The following is a 17,966-nucleotide window of genomic DNA, read 5'->3' on the forward strand; positions in this document are numbered from 1 at the left end:
ATTGGCTGGCAGAGTGAGAAACAGCGCCACAGACTCAGTGGCCGAACACGGTATCGCATCCATAGGGAGTAAAGACCACAATGTGTTGCTGATCCGGTCTGGGTCTCTAGACCGGAAACGGAAACGGTGTTTGCATGTAATGTGTGCGGCGCGAACTGCCGGATACGGCAGGCGGGTCTAAGACCGGATCTCACTCACTGGTCAGTTTGGAATGACTGGCAGATGTCCCAGATGTTAATACATGATGAAATCGAAAGTAAATGATAGTTTTCAAAGTAAACTCTGGAGGAACAAGAAGACAAGATGGAGGATCATTGTTCTTCTCAGTAAAGTCATGGATGTGATTTTTTTTGTATACCTGTTGATGTGGAGCAGCTGTTACACTGAGACAGGTAGAGTTATATTTATATTTATATTTATATATGTGTTACAAACAGTCTGAACTAAACTGTAACTTTCAGGATCCACGCCCTGTTTAAAAATATATATATTTATAAGAGGAAAGACCCGGAGAATAAAAAGAAAACAGGGTGTGTGGATAATAAGCTGTGTTCCTTACAAGTTTTCAAATGTATAAAAAATCTTTTGAAAATAGCTATTTTCAAATGGCTGAAATGTATATAGGGCTGAAGTGGTTAATGTATGTTTTGTAATAATAATCAAAATCTACAAAGTAACTAGTAACTAAAGTTTTCAAATAATTGTAGTGGAGAAAAAGAGTAAAAGTATAATATTTGCCTCTGAGATCTAGTGGAGTAGAGGTAAAAGCACTGAAAACTGGAAATACTCCAGTAAAGTAAAAAAATACCTCAACATTGTACTTAAGTACAGTACTTGAGTAAATGTACTTAGTTACTTTGTGCGTTCACACCGTCGTGTGACGAAGTATGACTCGGGCCACCCGTGTTCTCTGCTCTCCTGTGAAACAGCTCCCTCTAGGGTAACAGCTTTCTATGGGTCACAAGGCTTTCAGTAACGTAGGCTCGCTTCATGTGTTTTTGTTCTGTTTTTAGAGTTTTAAAAAATGCTTTGAGCTCCAGAAAACCTTAGAGGACACGTGACACAGACTATAGAAAACCTTAGAGGACACGTGACACAGACTATAGAAAACCTTAGAGGACACGTGACACAGACTTCAGCAAAACTTCTATTCTATGTGCTTAAATGTGCAGCTTTCTTTCTCAACTGTTCGTTCATTATAGCTGATTATGAGGCTGAACTTCAACCTGGTTTTTGCACTTTCTCCATTACAGTCCGTACATCTACATAAACGTTCATATTTCTGATATTAAGTGCTTACCGTATGGCCACGGATGTTACAATGATTTACGGGCCTTAAAAAGTACCCGTATCTTCCGTATTGTTTAATAAAAAGCATTTTAATCCGATTGGCGGCCATTTTGTCCTAGAGTTATAATGTAATCAGAGTGCAATACCCCTCCCAACCGATAAGGTCAAGCAGTTGAAAGCATAAGGAAAATAACAGATCCACAAGCTTGCAACGCTGTGTGAAGTGAAGTGACTCACGTGAGCTTGTAGATCTGCTATTTTGTATTTTCTGTCTAATTTGTCTTTTAGGTCTTGAGCTAAAGAGTTTGGTCTAGAGCCTACTGTGTGTCTAATGAGAAATAACTATTGCACCGTCAGTGGTGTAAAGTAACTAACTACATTTACCCAAGTACTTAAGTACAGTTTTGAGGTATTTTTTACTTTACTGGAGTATTTTCCAATTTCCAGTACTTTTACTTCTACTCCACTACATCTCAGAGGCAAATATTCTTTTTTGCTATTTTTGAATTGGAATCCTGAAAATTTAAATTTAAATTTAATTTCAAATGCATGTAGTTATACTTATGTTAACTTTATGAACTTTACAAAAGTACACGTGTGTGTGTGTGTGTGTGTGTGTGTGTGTGTGTGTGTGTGTGTGTGTGTGTGTGTGTGTGTGTGTGTGTGTGTGTGTGTGAGGTACTGAGTGAGAGAAGGAGATATTTATAATTAGCGGGGGAGGAACTGGTTAACCATTGATGGGAATGCTTGCCGCCTGGGAGGGACGGACAGACAGACAGACAGACAGACAGACAGACAGACAGACAGACAGACAGACAGACAGACAAGAAAAGTGCAAATCTCCGCCAGGCTACCCAGGGCCCACAACTTTGAAAGTCAATCATAGCCAATTGGAATTTAATATGCAGGATCCGACTGATACATCTTGATCACATGACTCCACATATAATTCTAGCGATGTGTGAGAGTTTAGGACAAAATCTGTGGGAGTTGTAGCAAAAAGTGTGTTTTGAAGAAAACAAAATGGTGAAAAATCTAGTCAGTCACAAATGGGCGGGGCCAATATGATTAGTTGCAGCATGATCCAAGCAATACAAGGAACAAGAAAATGTGATTTTAGAACCTACGGTTTGAGTTATAGGCCAAAATGTGTCTTATAGCGCCACCATGAGGCCCATTTAAAAAATGTGTGGCAGGGGTTCTTCCTTGGCCTACAGGGAGTGTGTGAAAAGTTTCATACTGATCGGTCCAACGTTGCTGGAGATTAGCTGTTTACAGACGGACAGACAAACAGGGGCAGAAACATAATCCCCAGCCTTTCGCCGTCCGGCCTGGCTGAGATATTTAATAACTAATATAACTCCAGGTGGAGTTGAGTCATTTTGGGTCATTTTATTTGTATTTACAGTACCTTCTTAGAGTTATTACTAAACTTCTCTTCACTTCACCAACAAACCCCACTATGCCAAGCCCCTTTCTCTTTACTCCAAGGTTTGATAAGGTCATGTTTACCTGAATGTATTGACACATCTGACCGCTGTTCTAAACCAATCAAACTCTTGTTTCCTTGTATGGTCAGGTCCTGTATCAAGTCCTGTGAGAGCTATGAAGATCTAGAGCGCCTTAGACTGAACTACAACAACACAGGTAAGACTTACAGAATAAAATCATGACTGGATTCATAGATTCAAGATTTATCTTCTTTCCTGCTCCTTTTCATTCATGGAATATGTAAAACAAAAAAAAATAAGTCGAACGCTGGCTAAGAATGGCTTCCAGAGTTTGCAGTTTTTTTTAGACGACCGCCGTGTCAGTGATGACAAACGAGGTCAGGTCAGGTGACCAGTATGTTTAGAGGAGGGGCTGCCGTGTCAGTGAGGACAAACGAGGTCAGGTCAGGTGACCAGTATGTTTAGAGGAGGGGCTGCCGTGTCAGTGAGGTCACGTTTAGTTTAGTTGTTGTTTTGTTTTTTAACACAACCCAACGATAGATTGATGTCAGCATTCATGTATTTTCAAATACATTGTTTCATCAAACAAATGCGTAAGCTATCATTGTGAAATCTATACATAACAAATATGAAAATAAGAAAAAAAAAAAAAAGTCAAATTATGAATTTTGTGACTGTGGTTTGCTTTGATGTGGGTCCATGTTGTGTTAGTATTGTGTGGGGAAAGTTAGAAAGTGTAGGCTATAGACTGAACTACAACAACACAGGTAAGACTTACAGAATAAAATCATGACTGGATTCATAGATTCAAGATTTATCTTCTTTCCTGCTCCTTTTCATTCATGGAATATGTAAAACAAAAAAAAATAAGTCGAGCGCTGGCTAAGAATGGCTTCCAGAGTTTGCAGTTTTTAGACGACAAACGAGGTCAGGTCAGGTGACCAGTATGTTTAGAGGAGGGGCTGCCGTGTCAGTGAGGACAAACGAGGTCAGGTCAGGTGACCAGTATGTTTAGAGGAGGGGCTGCCGTGTCAGTGAGGACAAACGAGGTCAGGTCAGGTGACCAGTATGTTTTGAGGAGGGGCTGCCGTGTCAGTGAGGTCACGTTTAGTTTAGTTGTTGTTTTGTTTTTTAACACAACCCAACGATAGATTGATGTCAGCATTCATGTATTTTCAGATACATTGTTTCATCAAACAAATGCGTAAGCTATCATTGTGAAATCTATACATAACAAATATGAAAATAAGAAAGAAAAAAAAGTCAAATTATGAACTTTGTGACTGTGGTTTGCTTTGATGTGGGTCCATGTTGTGTTGGTATTGTGTGGGGAAAGTTAGAAAGTGTAGGCTATAGTTGAATGAATCTACTATAATGTGTTGTTGTTGTTGAACACTTTTTGTTTTCTTACATCTTTTATTTAAACGTGAAGATGAATAAAGCTTGATAAATGCCACCATTGAGGTGATCTCAGCGTTCGGCCATTTGAAGCTGAATCAGAATCAACGTTTACAGATGTAAAAGGCAGTTGCATTGTGACATATTGTGAGCTTGTAGATCGGCTATTTTCTGCTAAAGTTCTCCCATGAACACAGAGGCTCAAGGGGTTCACGGGGTTAAACTGTTTGTGTCCGAGTCACATCCGAGTACAAGTTAAAATGTCAACACACACCTGTGTTCATATCTGCTCTGTTTGTACGCTGAGTTACAGAAATGTAACACAATCATGATGGAATGTAAGGGTCCATTTGGTTCCATGTGTACACTCTCAGAGTTACAGACCTGTAAGGGTCCATTTGGTTCCATTTGTACACTCTCAGAGTTACAGACCTGTAAGGGTCCATTTGGTTGCATTATATTCACATGTATTGTATTATGAACATTTAGGTAGTTATTAATATTAATTAAATCTTATATATAGATATAATTATACATTACTAGACCATACCCATAGGGGGATATGAGCACCCAAAGTGTGCAGTTTGGCTTATGCGCTGAGAACAGACAGTTTATCAGGGATGGAAAGTGAGTTTGTACTCGGTAGTGTGTACACACACACTCACATCCCGTCGTGGAGGCACAGAACACACACAAACACCCGCGCATATACAGATCTAACAGGCAGAGCCGTCCCCCGTCGACAACACACACACGCGCGAGCCGTTGCGAGCGCGCACACACACACACACACACACACACACACACACCACGGTACATCCTCATGCGGCCCGTGGCCCGTCGCGAACACACACACACGGGCGTCGCGCAAACACAAATAATGTACATTGTGACACGTGCCTCCCCAACGCGTGTCCACGCATACACGGCCGAGGACCCAAGTTGTGGTGCCGCGACGCAGAATGAAATGTGGCTCCCTGGCGTTGCCATGTTACTCGCCCCCCCGTCGCAAACACACACACACACACACACACACACACACACACACACACACACACACACACACACAGATCCGTAAGAATTCACTCTGAGAGTGGGCGGGGTCTATGGTGTGGAAGCAGGCTAGCTCACTGACGTTAGTGTTGTCATGTTGGCCTATTGTAAGCGGTTTAGGGGCAATATTGGTGGTAGTGTGTTTTGGCGTTGGTTGTGAAAGTGCAGGTGGGTGTGGGGACGCGTTGTGAGCTTGTAGATCGGCTGTTTTCCAAGAGGCAAGGTATATGTGTGAAGGCGCTTCGTTTGGCCTTCTTTTCATAGACCTTGTTGCTTGTTTCTCGCGCGAAATATGGCAACGTTATCTCCCATTGTTTGACACATAAACGCTAATAAGTAGCTGAGATTTGATGAAATTGAAAAACGGGCTTCGCAGTTAAGTTCAGATGGTAATGGTCAGTTAAGTTCAGATGGTAATGGTCAGTTAAGTTCAGATGGTAATGGTCAGTTAAGTTCAGATGGTAATGGTCAGTTAAGTTCAGATGGTAATGGTCAGTTAAGTTCAGATGGTAATGGTCAATGGCTGTGTGCAAAGAGCCACTGAGGAGAACCGGGAAGCTTCACCACCACAGACAAACAAACAAACAAACAAACAAACAAACAGAGTGAGTTAAAGAGGTTTGTCAAATTATAGGGGGATAAAATATTATTATTGTTCAGTTTGACAGTCGACATGATGTGTTGTGAGCTTGTAAATCTGTTGTTTTTGTTCAGTTTGACAGTAGACATGTGTTGTGAGTTTGTAGATCTGTTACTGTTCAGTTTCACAGTAGACATGAAGTGTTGTGAGCTTGTAGATCTGTTATTGTTCAGTTTGACAGTAGACATGAAGTGCTGTGAGCTTGTAGATCTGTTATTGTTCAGTTTGACAGTAGACATGAAGTGTTGTGAGCTTGTAGATCTATTATCGTTCAGTTTGACAGTAAACATGAAGTGTTGTGAGCTTGTAGATCTGCTATTGTTCAATTTGACAGTAGACATGAAGTGTTTTGAGCTTGTAGATCTGTTATTGTTCAGTTTGACAGTAGACATGAAGTGTTGTGAGCTTTTAGATCTGCTATTGTTCAGTTTGACAGTAGACATGAAGTGTTGTGAGCTTGTATATCTGTTATTGTTCAGTTTGACAGTAGACATGAAGTGTTGTGAGCTTGTATATCTGTTGTTATTGTTCAGTTTGACAGTAGACATGAAGTGTTGTGAGCTTGTATATCTGTTGTTATTGTTCAGTTTGACAGTAGACATGAAGTGTTGTGAGCTTGTATATCTGTTGTTATTGTTCAGTTTGACAGTAGACATGAAGTGTTGTGAGCTTGTATATCTGTTGTTTTTGTTCAATTTGACAGTAGACATTTGTTGTGAGCTTGTAGATCTGTTATTGTTCAGTTTGACAGTAGACATACGTTGTAAGCTTGTAGATCTGTTGTTTTTGTTCAGTTTGCTCTATTTGTACACTGAGTTACAGAAATATAGGACAATCATGATGAAATGTAAGGGTCCATCTCAGAGTTACAGACAGACAGACAGACAGACAGACATACATACAGACAGACAGTGTTGTTAAGGTGCAGGTATTGTGGTAACAGAGGGGCATTAGGACCTGTTGGAACAAGACTACCTGGTTGAAGTTATGTGAGATAAAAACACAGGAGTGTAGATCCAAGTACACACACACACACAAACACACACACACACACACGCACACGCACACACACACACACACACACACACACACACACACAGTATAAATGTCAGAGCGTTGACAACAACACAGAACAGAACTTGACTCCATTTAGTGTTGACACGTTGGATTAAAACATAAAGATTAATCTTGTTTTTAAAGTCTGTCTGTCTGTCTGTCTGTCTGTCTGTCTGTCTGTCTGTCTGTCGGTCGTTCAGGGACCGCTCCCACAGCTCCCACAAGGCCAAGCGGTCATGATGTCAGAGGAGCGCTCGGGCAGCGTGTCGTCTCCCTCCAGAGACCTGTCTCCTCCTCCTCCTCCTCCTCCTCCTCCTCCTCCGGCCAGGAAGAAATCCCCCTCCTCCCCTAAAGCCTCGTCCCAGAAGACCCCCGTGCCGCCCTCCCCTCCTCGCAGGTCAGCAAGTGTTCATTTTCTGACCGCAAATGTGTATTTAGTTTCAGTCTTTTTGAATACAATTCATGTAGTTTTAGTCATATTTTTGTCATCTGAAAAGTTTTAGTTGATTTAGTCGACTAAAGTTTAGGTCGGGAGGCCTTGATGGTGTCATAATGCCTTTAACCCAGCTGGCACAGGAGGTCAATATGACGTTAGATCAACGTTGGCCTCTAACGTTGGATGACCGTTGTGGTAGTTGAAAATGAAAGTTTGATTGATGTCATTACCCAACGTTGGTTTGACGTCAACCTCTGATGTTATTTAGACCTTGGATTTTGGTTGGACTCCAATGTTGGATCCAAACGTTAATTCAAAGTTGTTGACTGCAATGTTGTGTGGAGGTTGTCATAATAACATTGGGCAGACATTGAGGTTTGGTCAAAAATCCGACAACAGCATTTCAGTATTCAACGTCAACCTTACGTTGGGATAATAGGTTGAACAGACGTTGGTTATTGGTCAGTTACCAATACAACCTAAAACCAACCAAATATCAACGTCAACGGACGTCGTGTGCCAGCTGGATAATTTATATTTATCTGTTTCCCAAAAATAACAGAATTCTGAACAGAATTGTCAGTATGTTTAGTCATAGTTTTTGTCATCTTAACTTAGCTGGAAAATGGTCCATTTGGTTTCATCTGTACATTCTTGAGTTACAGTCCCGTAAGGGTCCATTTGATACATAACCATGTAGCTGGGGACCCCCTGAAATTCCCAGAAAGATCCTTGGGGGGTCCCTGGACCCCACATTGAGAAGCTCTTCTTTAGTCTGTATGCTGGTTGATAAAGCCTGTGTAAACATTGTGACACTACACTATGAAACAACGGTAAACAATGCTTACATCACAGGCGCTGCTATAAGAGCTATGTTTTCACTCTGCTGTAGTTTGGAAACTGAACCGGAAAATAACCCAGACATAATCAGCCTGGGGTTTCATGCTCCTTTACCCCATTTAGACCTGAGGCCCAAAAAACGCTACGCTACGAGCTTGTAGATCTGCTATTTATTTTTTTATCGTGAAAATGTTGCAAATCTTTGAACACCCCCCGCCACCACTCTCTTCCTCCCACTAGGGTTCCTCCACCCAGAGGCACTCTTTGCCGTCTCCACGCCGCCGCCACTCCCTCTCCCACCACCACCACCACTCCCTCTCCCACCACCACCACCGTGGCGCCGGCGGCCAAGGTGGGGGCGTCGCCGGCTCCTCACCGCCCTCGAGTGGCTCCTCCTCCAGGCGCTCCCGGTCGCCCCTCCCCTCCTCCTCCCACGACACCTCGTCGCCCCACCGGGGGGGGCGCTCCGATAGGTCCAGCCCGGCCGCCCGGCGCCACTTGCAGGGCCACGAGAGGAGCCGCGACGAGAGGGAGAGGAGCCTCCCGTCCTTCCAGGAGCGCCGACACGAGCGCAGGGATGGTAATGTCCTCTTTCTTCCATGTCTAACATATTTTTTACACTGTGGCTCTTGGGGGGGGGGGGGGTGTGGTTACATGTAGAACAACCTGTGGGCCTATGGGTAGGTTTTTTGGACTCAATTGACATCCGTCCATTCCATTTTACAGGGTCCGTGGATCATTCCAAAGTTGCATTAGAGCGCCTCATGTGAAAAAAAAAAAATGGCGGTAACATCATGTGTCTCCTCTTCCATCAGGCTCCAGCAGAAACTCCCGGGGCTCCCAGCTGGAGAGCAGCCATGACAGTTGGGAGTCGCGGGGCAGCGGCGGTGGCGTGTGCGAGAGGTGTGCAGAGCGCAGAGCGGCGGACCACGGCTCCCAGAGGAGCTCCAAGCAGGGCGGCAACCGCGACCGATACGAGGGCTACCGCAGAAACTCCTCCTACGACAGGAGAGGAGGCCATGATCGCAGGGACAACAGAGACAGAGGTAGGGGGTGTGGCAGCAGGGACAACAGACAATAGAATATTCATCATAGAATATTAATATTACAATCATAGAATATCATTCTTCACAACGATCCACCTGCCGATGATTTTAAGACGTTGGGGGTCTCGTACAATCTAAGAGAAAAAAAACGCAATAATCCTTTCCATAGTGGGCAGTTGAATGTGGGTTGTTTTCGCCAAAAAGTACAGAAAGCAGAGAAAAGACCATGATTTGCTCCTTCATTCCTTCACTGGGAGTCAAATGGTGACTCATAGATTAGCGAACAGCGCCATCTAGCGTAAAACCACTGAAAACTAAATCTCATCATTCTTGTCATTGGCAGTCTGCTCCTTAACAATATATGACGATAAATCTCGTCATTGGCAGTCAAAGAGTTAATGCACAGGGCTGAGATCCTTGACTTGTTGGCCTGCTGTCAGCGTGCACAAGAAACGATGCTCATCTGCCTAGTAGTATGCAGGATTAGCTGCAGAGACACACACACACACACACACACACACACACACACACACACACACACACACACACAGGACCGAATACATGATCTCCTGATGGAAATGAAATGGCGTACAATGTGCTGAGCAGCAGACAAATTGGAAAGGATTTGCGATCAGTTGTTCTTAACCGAATGCCTGTTTGTGTTTTCTTTCAGTGTCTTCTCCCAGCAGGCACCAGGGCAGCAGGGAGGAGTCAGACCGCGAGAGGAGAGACAACCCCAGGGACATGCGGCCGGCGCGAGACGCCCACGAGGAGCGCAAGACCAGGCACGTATCAGTAGGGCTGTCACCATTATGACATGCTACGTCATGATTCATTCATTTAGACACTTCAGCTCAGGAATAACCAATACCATTTATCACCCATTACCATATACAGTGGCAGCCAGTTGATTTCCTCGCCATTTTCAAAACAGTACAGAGTGGTACTGGTAGGTACCCTTTTCGGCCACACCCCCAGATTCTCATCCGCGCCCCCTAGATGTATTGTATCTTATTTCAATGTGTAGTGTGGCCATTCAGCCACTGGGTGGCACATTCACAGTGAGCAACATAGTGAGCTTGTAGATCGGCTATTTTCGGCCGTTCAAGTGTTGGTTAGTGTAAAAAACAATGATCCTATCACACAGAGATTTGGCGGACCCCCTGTAGCAACTCTGAGAACCCCCTAGGGGTCCCGGACCGCCTGTTGAAGACCCCTGGTATAGACTGTATCTCCTGCCGTAATTTTTGGGAAATGTCCCATTTCAAAAGTTCAAAATGTACAAAAAATCATTTGAAAATAGTCTATCTACAAACTCACTGTGTGCTTGTAGATCGGCTGAAGTGGTTAGTGTGTTTTGTAATTGTAATCTAAATCTACAAAGTAACTAGTAAAACCTCAAAATTGTACTTAAGCACAGTACTTGTGTAAATGTACTTAGTTACTTTCCAACACTGGGGGAGACAAGAAATAGCAGATGTACAAGCTTGCATTGTGGCACGAAGTGGTGTGCTGTGAGCTCATAGATCTGCCATCTTTTGTACATTTCAGCTATGTACTGTAGGTTTAAGTATCACATAAGGGTGTCACGATACTCGATACGTATCGAAATCGAACCGAAAATGACGTACGATACAGTGTATCGAAATCAAAAGCCGTATCGCGATTCAAGGGTTAATAAAAAATAAATACTCCCGCGCATGCGCACATCCGATTGCACGTCCGGGTGAAGCCATGCACGAGCCGCTGTTATTGTTTTTCTGTGCATCGCGCATGCGTGCTTACGACGGGGGAGAAAAAAAAAGACGACATGACAAACTCACACACACCACAGAGGAGTTTGGAGGAGACAGAGACCGCTGTAGCGTTGCGTCTGTACTACTACTTTACATTTCACCATGGCCACTGCTGAAGCCAGCGATGGTAATGATGATACACAAACGGAAGAATTGGAAAACCCTCCCGCTTCCTTTAAAGCTTTCATGACATTCACTTTTACACCACATTCAAAGTCTTTGTCCTGGTCCTTCAAAAGTGTACAAAAAGTTTTAAGTGAAAATTCCATTCCAGTGATCAATGGCAGGTGTTTTTCTCTCACATTTCTAAAGCCTTTTCAACTGCAATGAAAAAAGAAATCTTTGCCTGCGGGTGTCGCTGGTGAGGGATTTTGCCTGTCAATCATCGCCTTTGCTCCGCCCCCCCCAAAGGAAAGGATAGGGGAGGGGAGGGGCGAGGAGGAGAGTGGGCGGGATTAATCGACTGTGACCTCACTGTCGAAGGGCCAAGCTCAGATTACTTTTCAGCCTAATTATTCAGAAAACCCCAGACCACAGAAAATCCACTGAATGTTCTAAGTTCAGGTTTTTTGGGTGTAATTGAGGTCATAAAACCCCAAATAAAACATTGAAAATAAAAAAAGTGAAAATGAATGTCATGATACCTTTAAGTCAAAAGTCTGACAATATTTTGGCTTCCCAGTGAATTATGAGGGCACCCGACACGTTGTTGACAAAACGGCTACCGTTTGTCGATTATGCTCCACATTGATAGTTGCTCAGTCTTCTCTTTTTCCCCTCTACACCTATACCTCTCGGCCAAAAATAGCCGATCTACAAGCTCACAACGCCTCGCAGCGTGAGGCGTTGTGCCTAAATTAATAATCATATAGCCCTCAAAGCTGAAAGAAATGAAGTTTTATAAATATATATCGTATCGAAAATCGAATCGAATTGTGACCTTAAAATCGAAAGTCGAATCGAATCGTGGATTAGGCGTATCGTGACACGGCTAGTATCACATATTTCCCTTCTAAATAGTCAGTCTGCAGTGGCCTGGTGGTCAAGGCTATATACCATCAATTTTGCGATCCGGGTTCGATTCCAGGCTGATACAGCCGCTGTAAATTAGCTTTTTTTTTAGCTTTTGCAAAGTAGAAATACTCTGTTACAAGTAAAAGTCAGGAAATAAAACTATACTTGAGTTAAAGTGAAAAAGTATTGGTATCAAAATGTACTTAAAGTACCAAAAGTAGAAAGTACTCATTATGTAGAGTGTCCCATTTCACAACTTTTCAAATGTATAAAATGTATATAAATCTTTTGAAAATAGCAGATCTATAAGCTCACTATGTGTCACATTGGGACGCATTGTGAGCTTGTAGCAGGGATTCCGTTAGCCGGTATTTACCGGCCATTGACCGGTAAAATGTTTAATTGGCCGGTAATTATAAACACAACCGGCCACCGTCGCCGGTTGGGAAAATGCTGTTATTAGGCTATTTTATCATTTAAGCCTATTATTAATATTATTATTTGGATAAAGTAGTTGGCTACAACCATTAAAATCATAATCATTTAAAGTTTGTATCATGATCTGACTGTGTGGTTTAATTCCGACAGCCTGCTCTGCGCTGCAGTTATAGAATAGCCTATTCGTTGTACGATGGTGTCGCACGTTGAAAATATCAGAGCTACAAGCTCACAGCACGTCGCAACGCGCCGCGTTGTGAGCTTGTATGTCTGCTATTTTTGATGATTGAGCTGAGAGACACAGCTGCGTCTTTCAGCGCTGAGTAGACACTAGACAGAGTGGTTCGCTTGGGTGTTGATAATAGAACCGGGATTTTACGAGGTGATAGAATATGGACCAAACCGGACCCAATTGTCGATAAAGGGACCCGAACACGTGTGGGTCGTGGATATTATGCAAGCACAGTGACTGTCTGTCTGCAATGGATACAGTGGTGAAAGTTGGTGAAAGCAACTACAGAGGCAAGTAATCAACCTCGTGCAAGGCCACATATATCATGACACATATAATTCACGTTAACAAACAAAACCTATTTTTGCATATCAAGGTTTAATGAGAATCGATGTAAAGCCCAAAATATATATTAATTTGTTTATACTGTGCGACGGTGTTGCGCAGGGAAACCACAGCCCGCAGGGTTATTAGGACTCGCCCCAGAACACCCTCGCCCCCATTTTTCAGGCGGACCAGTGGTTCTTGTATTCTAGTATTTGTTTAACTGAGGATAAGGGTAGAAATTGGTTTAGGATTAGGTATAGCTTTACTGAGGTTAAGATTAGGATAGGAATAAGGTTAGGTTTAGGCATAGTTTACTGATATGTTTGTTCAGGAATACCCTACCAGGCAAATACCGCCGGATTTTCCCCGGGGCGACCATGTTTTGGGGCGAGCCGCCGCGAGCGGACGTTTTGGTATTCGTTGCGCAGCAGTTCACTCGTGCCCACTTTATTCATTTCATTTTTGGCAAGCGACATCTCTGCATGATATAGTAGATCATATAATTTAGTTATCTATAAAAACAGGAACAGATTGCATCTGTGATAAAGTGGAAAGAAGCACAGCTCTAACGTATCGAGGTGTAATGAGCCAAATCAGTTGGGTGCATGACAGTATGCAGTGCAAACACGCATGTGGCGTTAATTATATGGCCGGTAAATGTATTCTTTGGCCGGTAAAATATAATCCTGCCGGCCATGGTGGCCGGCCCAAAAAATGCCTAGCGGAAACCCTGGCTTGTAGATCGGCTATTTTCAAATGGCCGAAATGTGTATAGGGCTAAAGTGGTTAATGTATGTTTTGTGATAATAATCAAAATCTACAAACTAACTAACAGTTTTCAAATAATTGTAGTGGAGTAAAAGTACAGTATTATTTATCAGAGGCCCCATTTATCAGATCCAAAACATGGAAAATAGAAGGGAAAAAAAGAGTCCTTAGGATGAATTCAAAAGCAATTGTTCAAAAGAATTCAAAAGCAAATCGTTGGTGGAAGAAGTACTCAGACATTTTACTTAAGTAGCCTAAAAGTTGCAATACCACAATATAAAAACACTCTGTTACAACTAAAAGGCCTGTGTTCAAAATGTTACTTGAGTAAAAGTACAAAAGTATTAGCATCAAAATAAACTTAAAGTACCAAAAGTAAAAGTACAAAAATGTTTGAAAATAGACGAACTACAAGCTCACAACGCGTCGCGATGAGACGTGTTGTGAGCTTGTAGATCGGCTATATTATACTTTTACTCCACTACAATTATTTGACAGCTTTATTTACTAGTTACATTGCAGATTTAGATTTATGATTGAAAAAGAGAGTATTTCTTTAAAAACAACATTTTTTTTACACATTAAACCATATTAGACAAACCAAACACATAAAAACATCGGAAACAACAGTTTCACAATATAACTACTAAACCAAGCTGGACTTGAACCTTGGTCTGTAAATTGTAAGGCCACTCTCTACTCCAATACACTACTGGTGCAGACATGAGTGCGTTGGCTAAGGTGTTTTATTGTTCTGTAGGTTATGTGCACTACTCCTTGGAAAGTCAGAGATAAAAGAATTGCAGCTCCCAAGGCTGCTACTTTCTGAGAGCAGTAACTAATAACTATACTAGTCAACTGAAAGTAACATTTCAATAAAATTGCATTATAAACTACTTTTGGGCACAATTATGTTATTTTAGAATGTGAAACCGAGTTAAATCAACACAGGAGATGTACTAACTTACTAAGGACCCCAATTTAAACAAGCCATATGGCTTCCTTGGATTTTTTAAAATCCTATTTAGTCTACCTTGTATTTTAACTGTACTTTTATGTGCTTTTTGTCTGAAAAATACTAAATAAAGTATTCAATCAAAAAACTTTTCGAGGTTGGAAAACAAAGTCACACTGACATGCACTGCATCAGCAATGGTTTCAGACAATGACATGCAAATTAACTGGTTTAACACCTTGGCCATGGTCTTTTGTTTGTCTCTAGCCAAAAATAGGCCATCACAATGGCTCTTGACTGTGAGCTTGTCACCAGACTATAGTAACTTTACTAGTGGATCCAAAAATTTTTAGGCTACACTCTCAGAGATAAATCAACAGAGGATTTTACTGTGTAGCCCAGGAGTTTTCTCTCCCCCCCCACACACACACATTTTTATTTTTGTTTTGACTACATGTTTCATGTTTTCAATTGCAGTTAGTTTTCATTCGATTTTTAAGTGGATTTGCTAATTGAATTTAGTTTTTAGTTTGTGAAAAGAAGTAGAGTTTTGTTATGTTTCAGTGTTAATTTTTGTTTTATTATTGTAAGGGTAGTCAGGGGCTGTATTCAACAAGCTCAGAATAGTGAAAATGGCAGATCTACAAGTTCTCTACAAGAACACTCATTCTTTCTGGTGGGATGTTTGTATGTCTGATGTATCTTTCTGATGCTTCTCTGTCAATGTCACCAGTTGAACCTTGTAAGAGTCCCGTTCCTTCATTGGAACTTTCAGAACTTTTGATGAATGATTAAGCAAAGCTGATTCAGAATGATTAAGCAAAAAAAAAAATTCAGTATCAGTTTTCGTTTCTGTCTCCACGCAGCCGATGACAACAGCAGTTGTAGCATTGCTTGTTGTGAGCTTGTAGATATGCTATTTTCACTATTCTGAGCTTGTGAGAGAGAGAGAGAGAGAGAGAGAGAGAGAGAGAGAGAGAGAGAGAAACATGGAAACGGAATAGATTGAAGAGAGAGGGAGATGGAAGCAGAATGGATTGATTGGACGTCTCAACCTATTGCCATTAACAGGAATTGAACATGTGTAAGCAGGTTTAATGGCTGTAGGCCAAACGAGGCATGACTTTTGCCTGCTTAAAGTTTGCATTTGACAAAAATTGCTATAGCGCCCCCCCTTGACCAATTGGAGTAAGATTGGTTTCAGTGATTTTTGGAATGACCCTCAACATTATCGCAAAGTTTCAAAGAAATATGAGTCTGCATGTGTGTGTTAGGGGCAGATGAATAATTTTCATAAAACTGCAATAGGTAAAACGTATCTCCTCCTGGGATGTTTGAGTAATCTGCACGAAACTCTTTACACATGAACTTTGGACCTCTGCCGACATAACGATGGGAGCGGATTTTTTCTAAGTGAAAAAATGAAGAAGTTAGGAGCCAATGACTGTTTTTCATATAATTCAAAATGGTGGGAGATCGAAAGGTCAGAGGTCAAAAGTTGTGAAAGTTGTGAGAAAGTTGTTCAGCATGAGTAGACGCATATGTGTATCCAAGTTTCATGGCTGTAGGTCAAACAGGGCATGAGTTGTACCTGTTCAAAGTTGCCATTTTCAATTCAGTGCTATAGCGCCACCTTTGGACGAAAGATTGTGAGAATTATTTCTTGATAGTTTTTCATGACCATCAACCATATGGCCGAGTTTCGTAAAAAGCGACAGCACGGTTCAGCCAGAACTGCGAAAAGTGGCAGAAGCGGAATACTGCCAATCTTAAAACAGGTCCAGAGCTGAGCTCTGGCCCCGTAACTAAGCCTTTTTCCCCTCCCCCCACAATAAGCCAAAACGCCAAATCCATTTCAGGAACATAAAAAACATTAACCCTGACGCCATAGCCCTGGACCTCCATCACCTCTCCTCTGCAACCCCCTCATCAGCCACTGAATCAGTTGACCTGTACAATAACACCCTGAGCCGTCTCCTGGATCTTCACGCCCCTGTCAAAACAAAAACAGTCTCTTTCTCACGCTCCTCCCCCTGGTTCACCAGTGAGCTGCGGAAATTGAAGGCAGCAGGCCGTATCCTTGAGCGCCGCTACATGGCGTCAGGGCTCACTGTCCACAGGCTGATTTACAGAGAGCATCGAACGGCCTATTCAACGGCCCTCAGAGACACACGGTCAAAATTCTATTCCAACATAATTAATAACAGTTCCGGTAACTCCAAGCAACTTTTCTCCACCATAAATAACTTCCTTAAACCACAATCACCCACCCACACTGCCACCACAGAGGACCAGTGCAACAACTACCTTGATTCCTTCAGATCAAAGGTAAATACCATCCGCTCTGTTCTCTCTGCCTCCCCCACTCTACCTGTCCTGATTGCTGCCCCACAGCCAGTGATCTCCCAGCCTCTCCGCTGTTTTGTCAACATCTCACAGCGAGAGGTTGAGGACACCATCAGCAAGATGAAATCTTCCACTTGCGCCCTTGACCCCTTCCCCACAGCCCTGGTAAAAACCAACATCACTGCCATAAGTCCTCTCATCACCACAGCCATTAACCACTCCCTCCAAGCCGGCCACGTCCCACCTGCTTTAAAGACTGCCATCATTACACCCCTCCTGATATAACCCACCCTTGACCCTTGGAAGTCTTCACCAATTACAGACCCATCTCCAACCTGCCCTTCCTCTCCAAGGTGCTGGAAAAGGTTGTCGCCACTCAACTTCAACAACATCTACAACACAATAATCTTTTCGAAACTTTTCAAAAACCTTTTGATGGCAGCTGATGCCGGCTCCCCCTCCCTCCTCATCCTCCTGGACCTCTCGGCGGCTTTCGATACAGTCGACCACAATATTCTCCTCAACCGTCTTCACTCCACCATAGGACTCTCCGACTCCGCACTACACTGGTTCACCTCCTACCTCACAGACAGAACCGAGCGTGTCTCCCTGGGAGGTGCAAGTTCCCGGACACAGCCTGGCACCTGTGGCGTCCCCCAAGGTTCTGTTCTCGGCCCCACCCTCTTCACACTCTACATACTCCCCCTTGGTCGTGTCATCAGCCGGCATGGGATTTCCTACCACTGCTACGCTGATGACACCCAACTTTACATCAGGACCAACCCAATCCACTCTGCCTCCTTGCCGTCACCACCTTCAACACCATCATCCACACTGACCACCTGCCTTGAGGAGATAAAGGCGTGGATGACTCAAAATT

General features: G+C 42.8%; 1 protein-coding gene across 1 annotated transcript in view; it reads left to right on the forward strand.

The window, feature by feature from the left end:
- Positions 1 to 291: 291 nt before the first annotated feature.
- LOC308105809 (uncharacterized protein) overlaps positions 292 to 17,966 on the forward strand; it is a 105,925-nt gene continuing 88,250 nt past the window's right edge. The window contains exons 1-6 of the mRNA XM_080456734.1: positions 292 to 392; positions 2,870 to 2,937; positions 7,089 to 7,285; positions 8,405 to 8,744; positions 8,980 to 9,210; positions 9,884 to 9,995. Of these exons, the coding sequence (XP_080312860.1) occupies positions 7,125 to 7,285; positions 8,405 to 8,744; positions 8,980 to 9,210; positions 9,884 to 9,995 (844 nt within the window). The 5' untranslated portion in view covers positions 292 to 392; positions 2,870 to 2,937; positions 7,089 to 7,124. The remainder of the gene's footprint in view (positions 393 to 2,869; positions 2,938 to 7,088; positions 7,286 to 8,404; positions 8,745 to 8,979; positions 9,211 to 9,883; positions 9,996 to 17,966) is intronic.

Source organism: Gymnoscopelus braueri (genome assembly GCF_963280865.1).
Source record: "Gymnoscopelus braueri genome assembly, chromosome: 18".
NCBI classification, from domain to species: Eukaryota; Metazoa; Chordata; class Actinopteri; order Myctophiformes; family Myctophidae; genus Gymnoscopelus; species Gymnoscopelus braueri.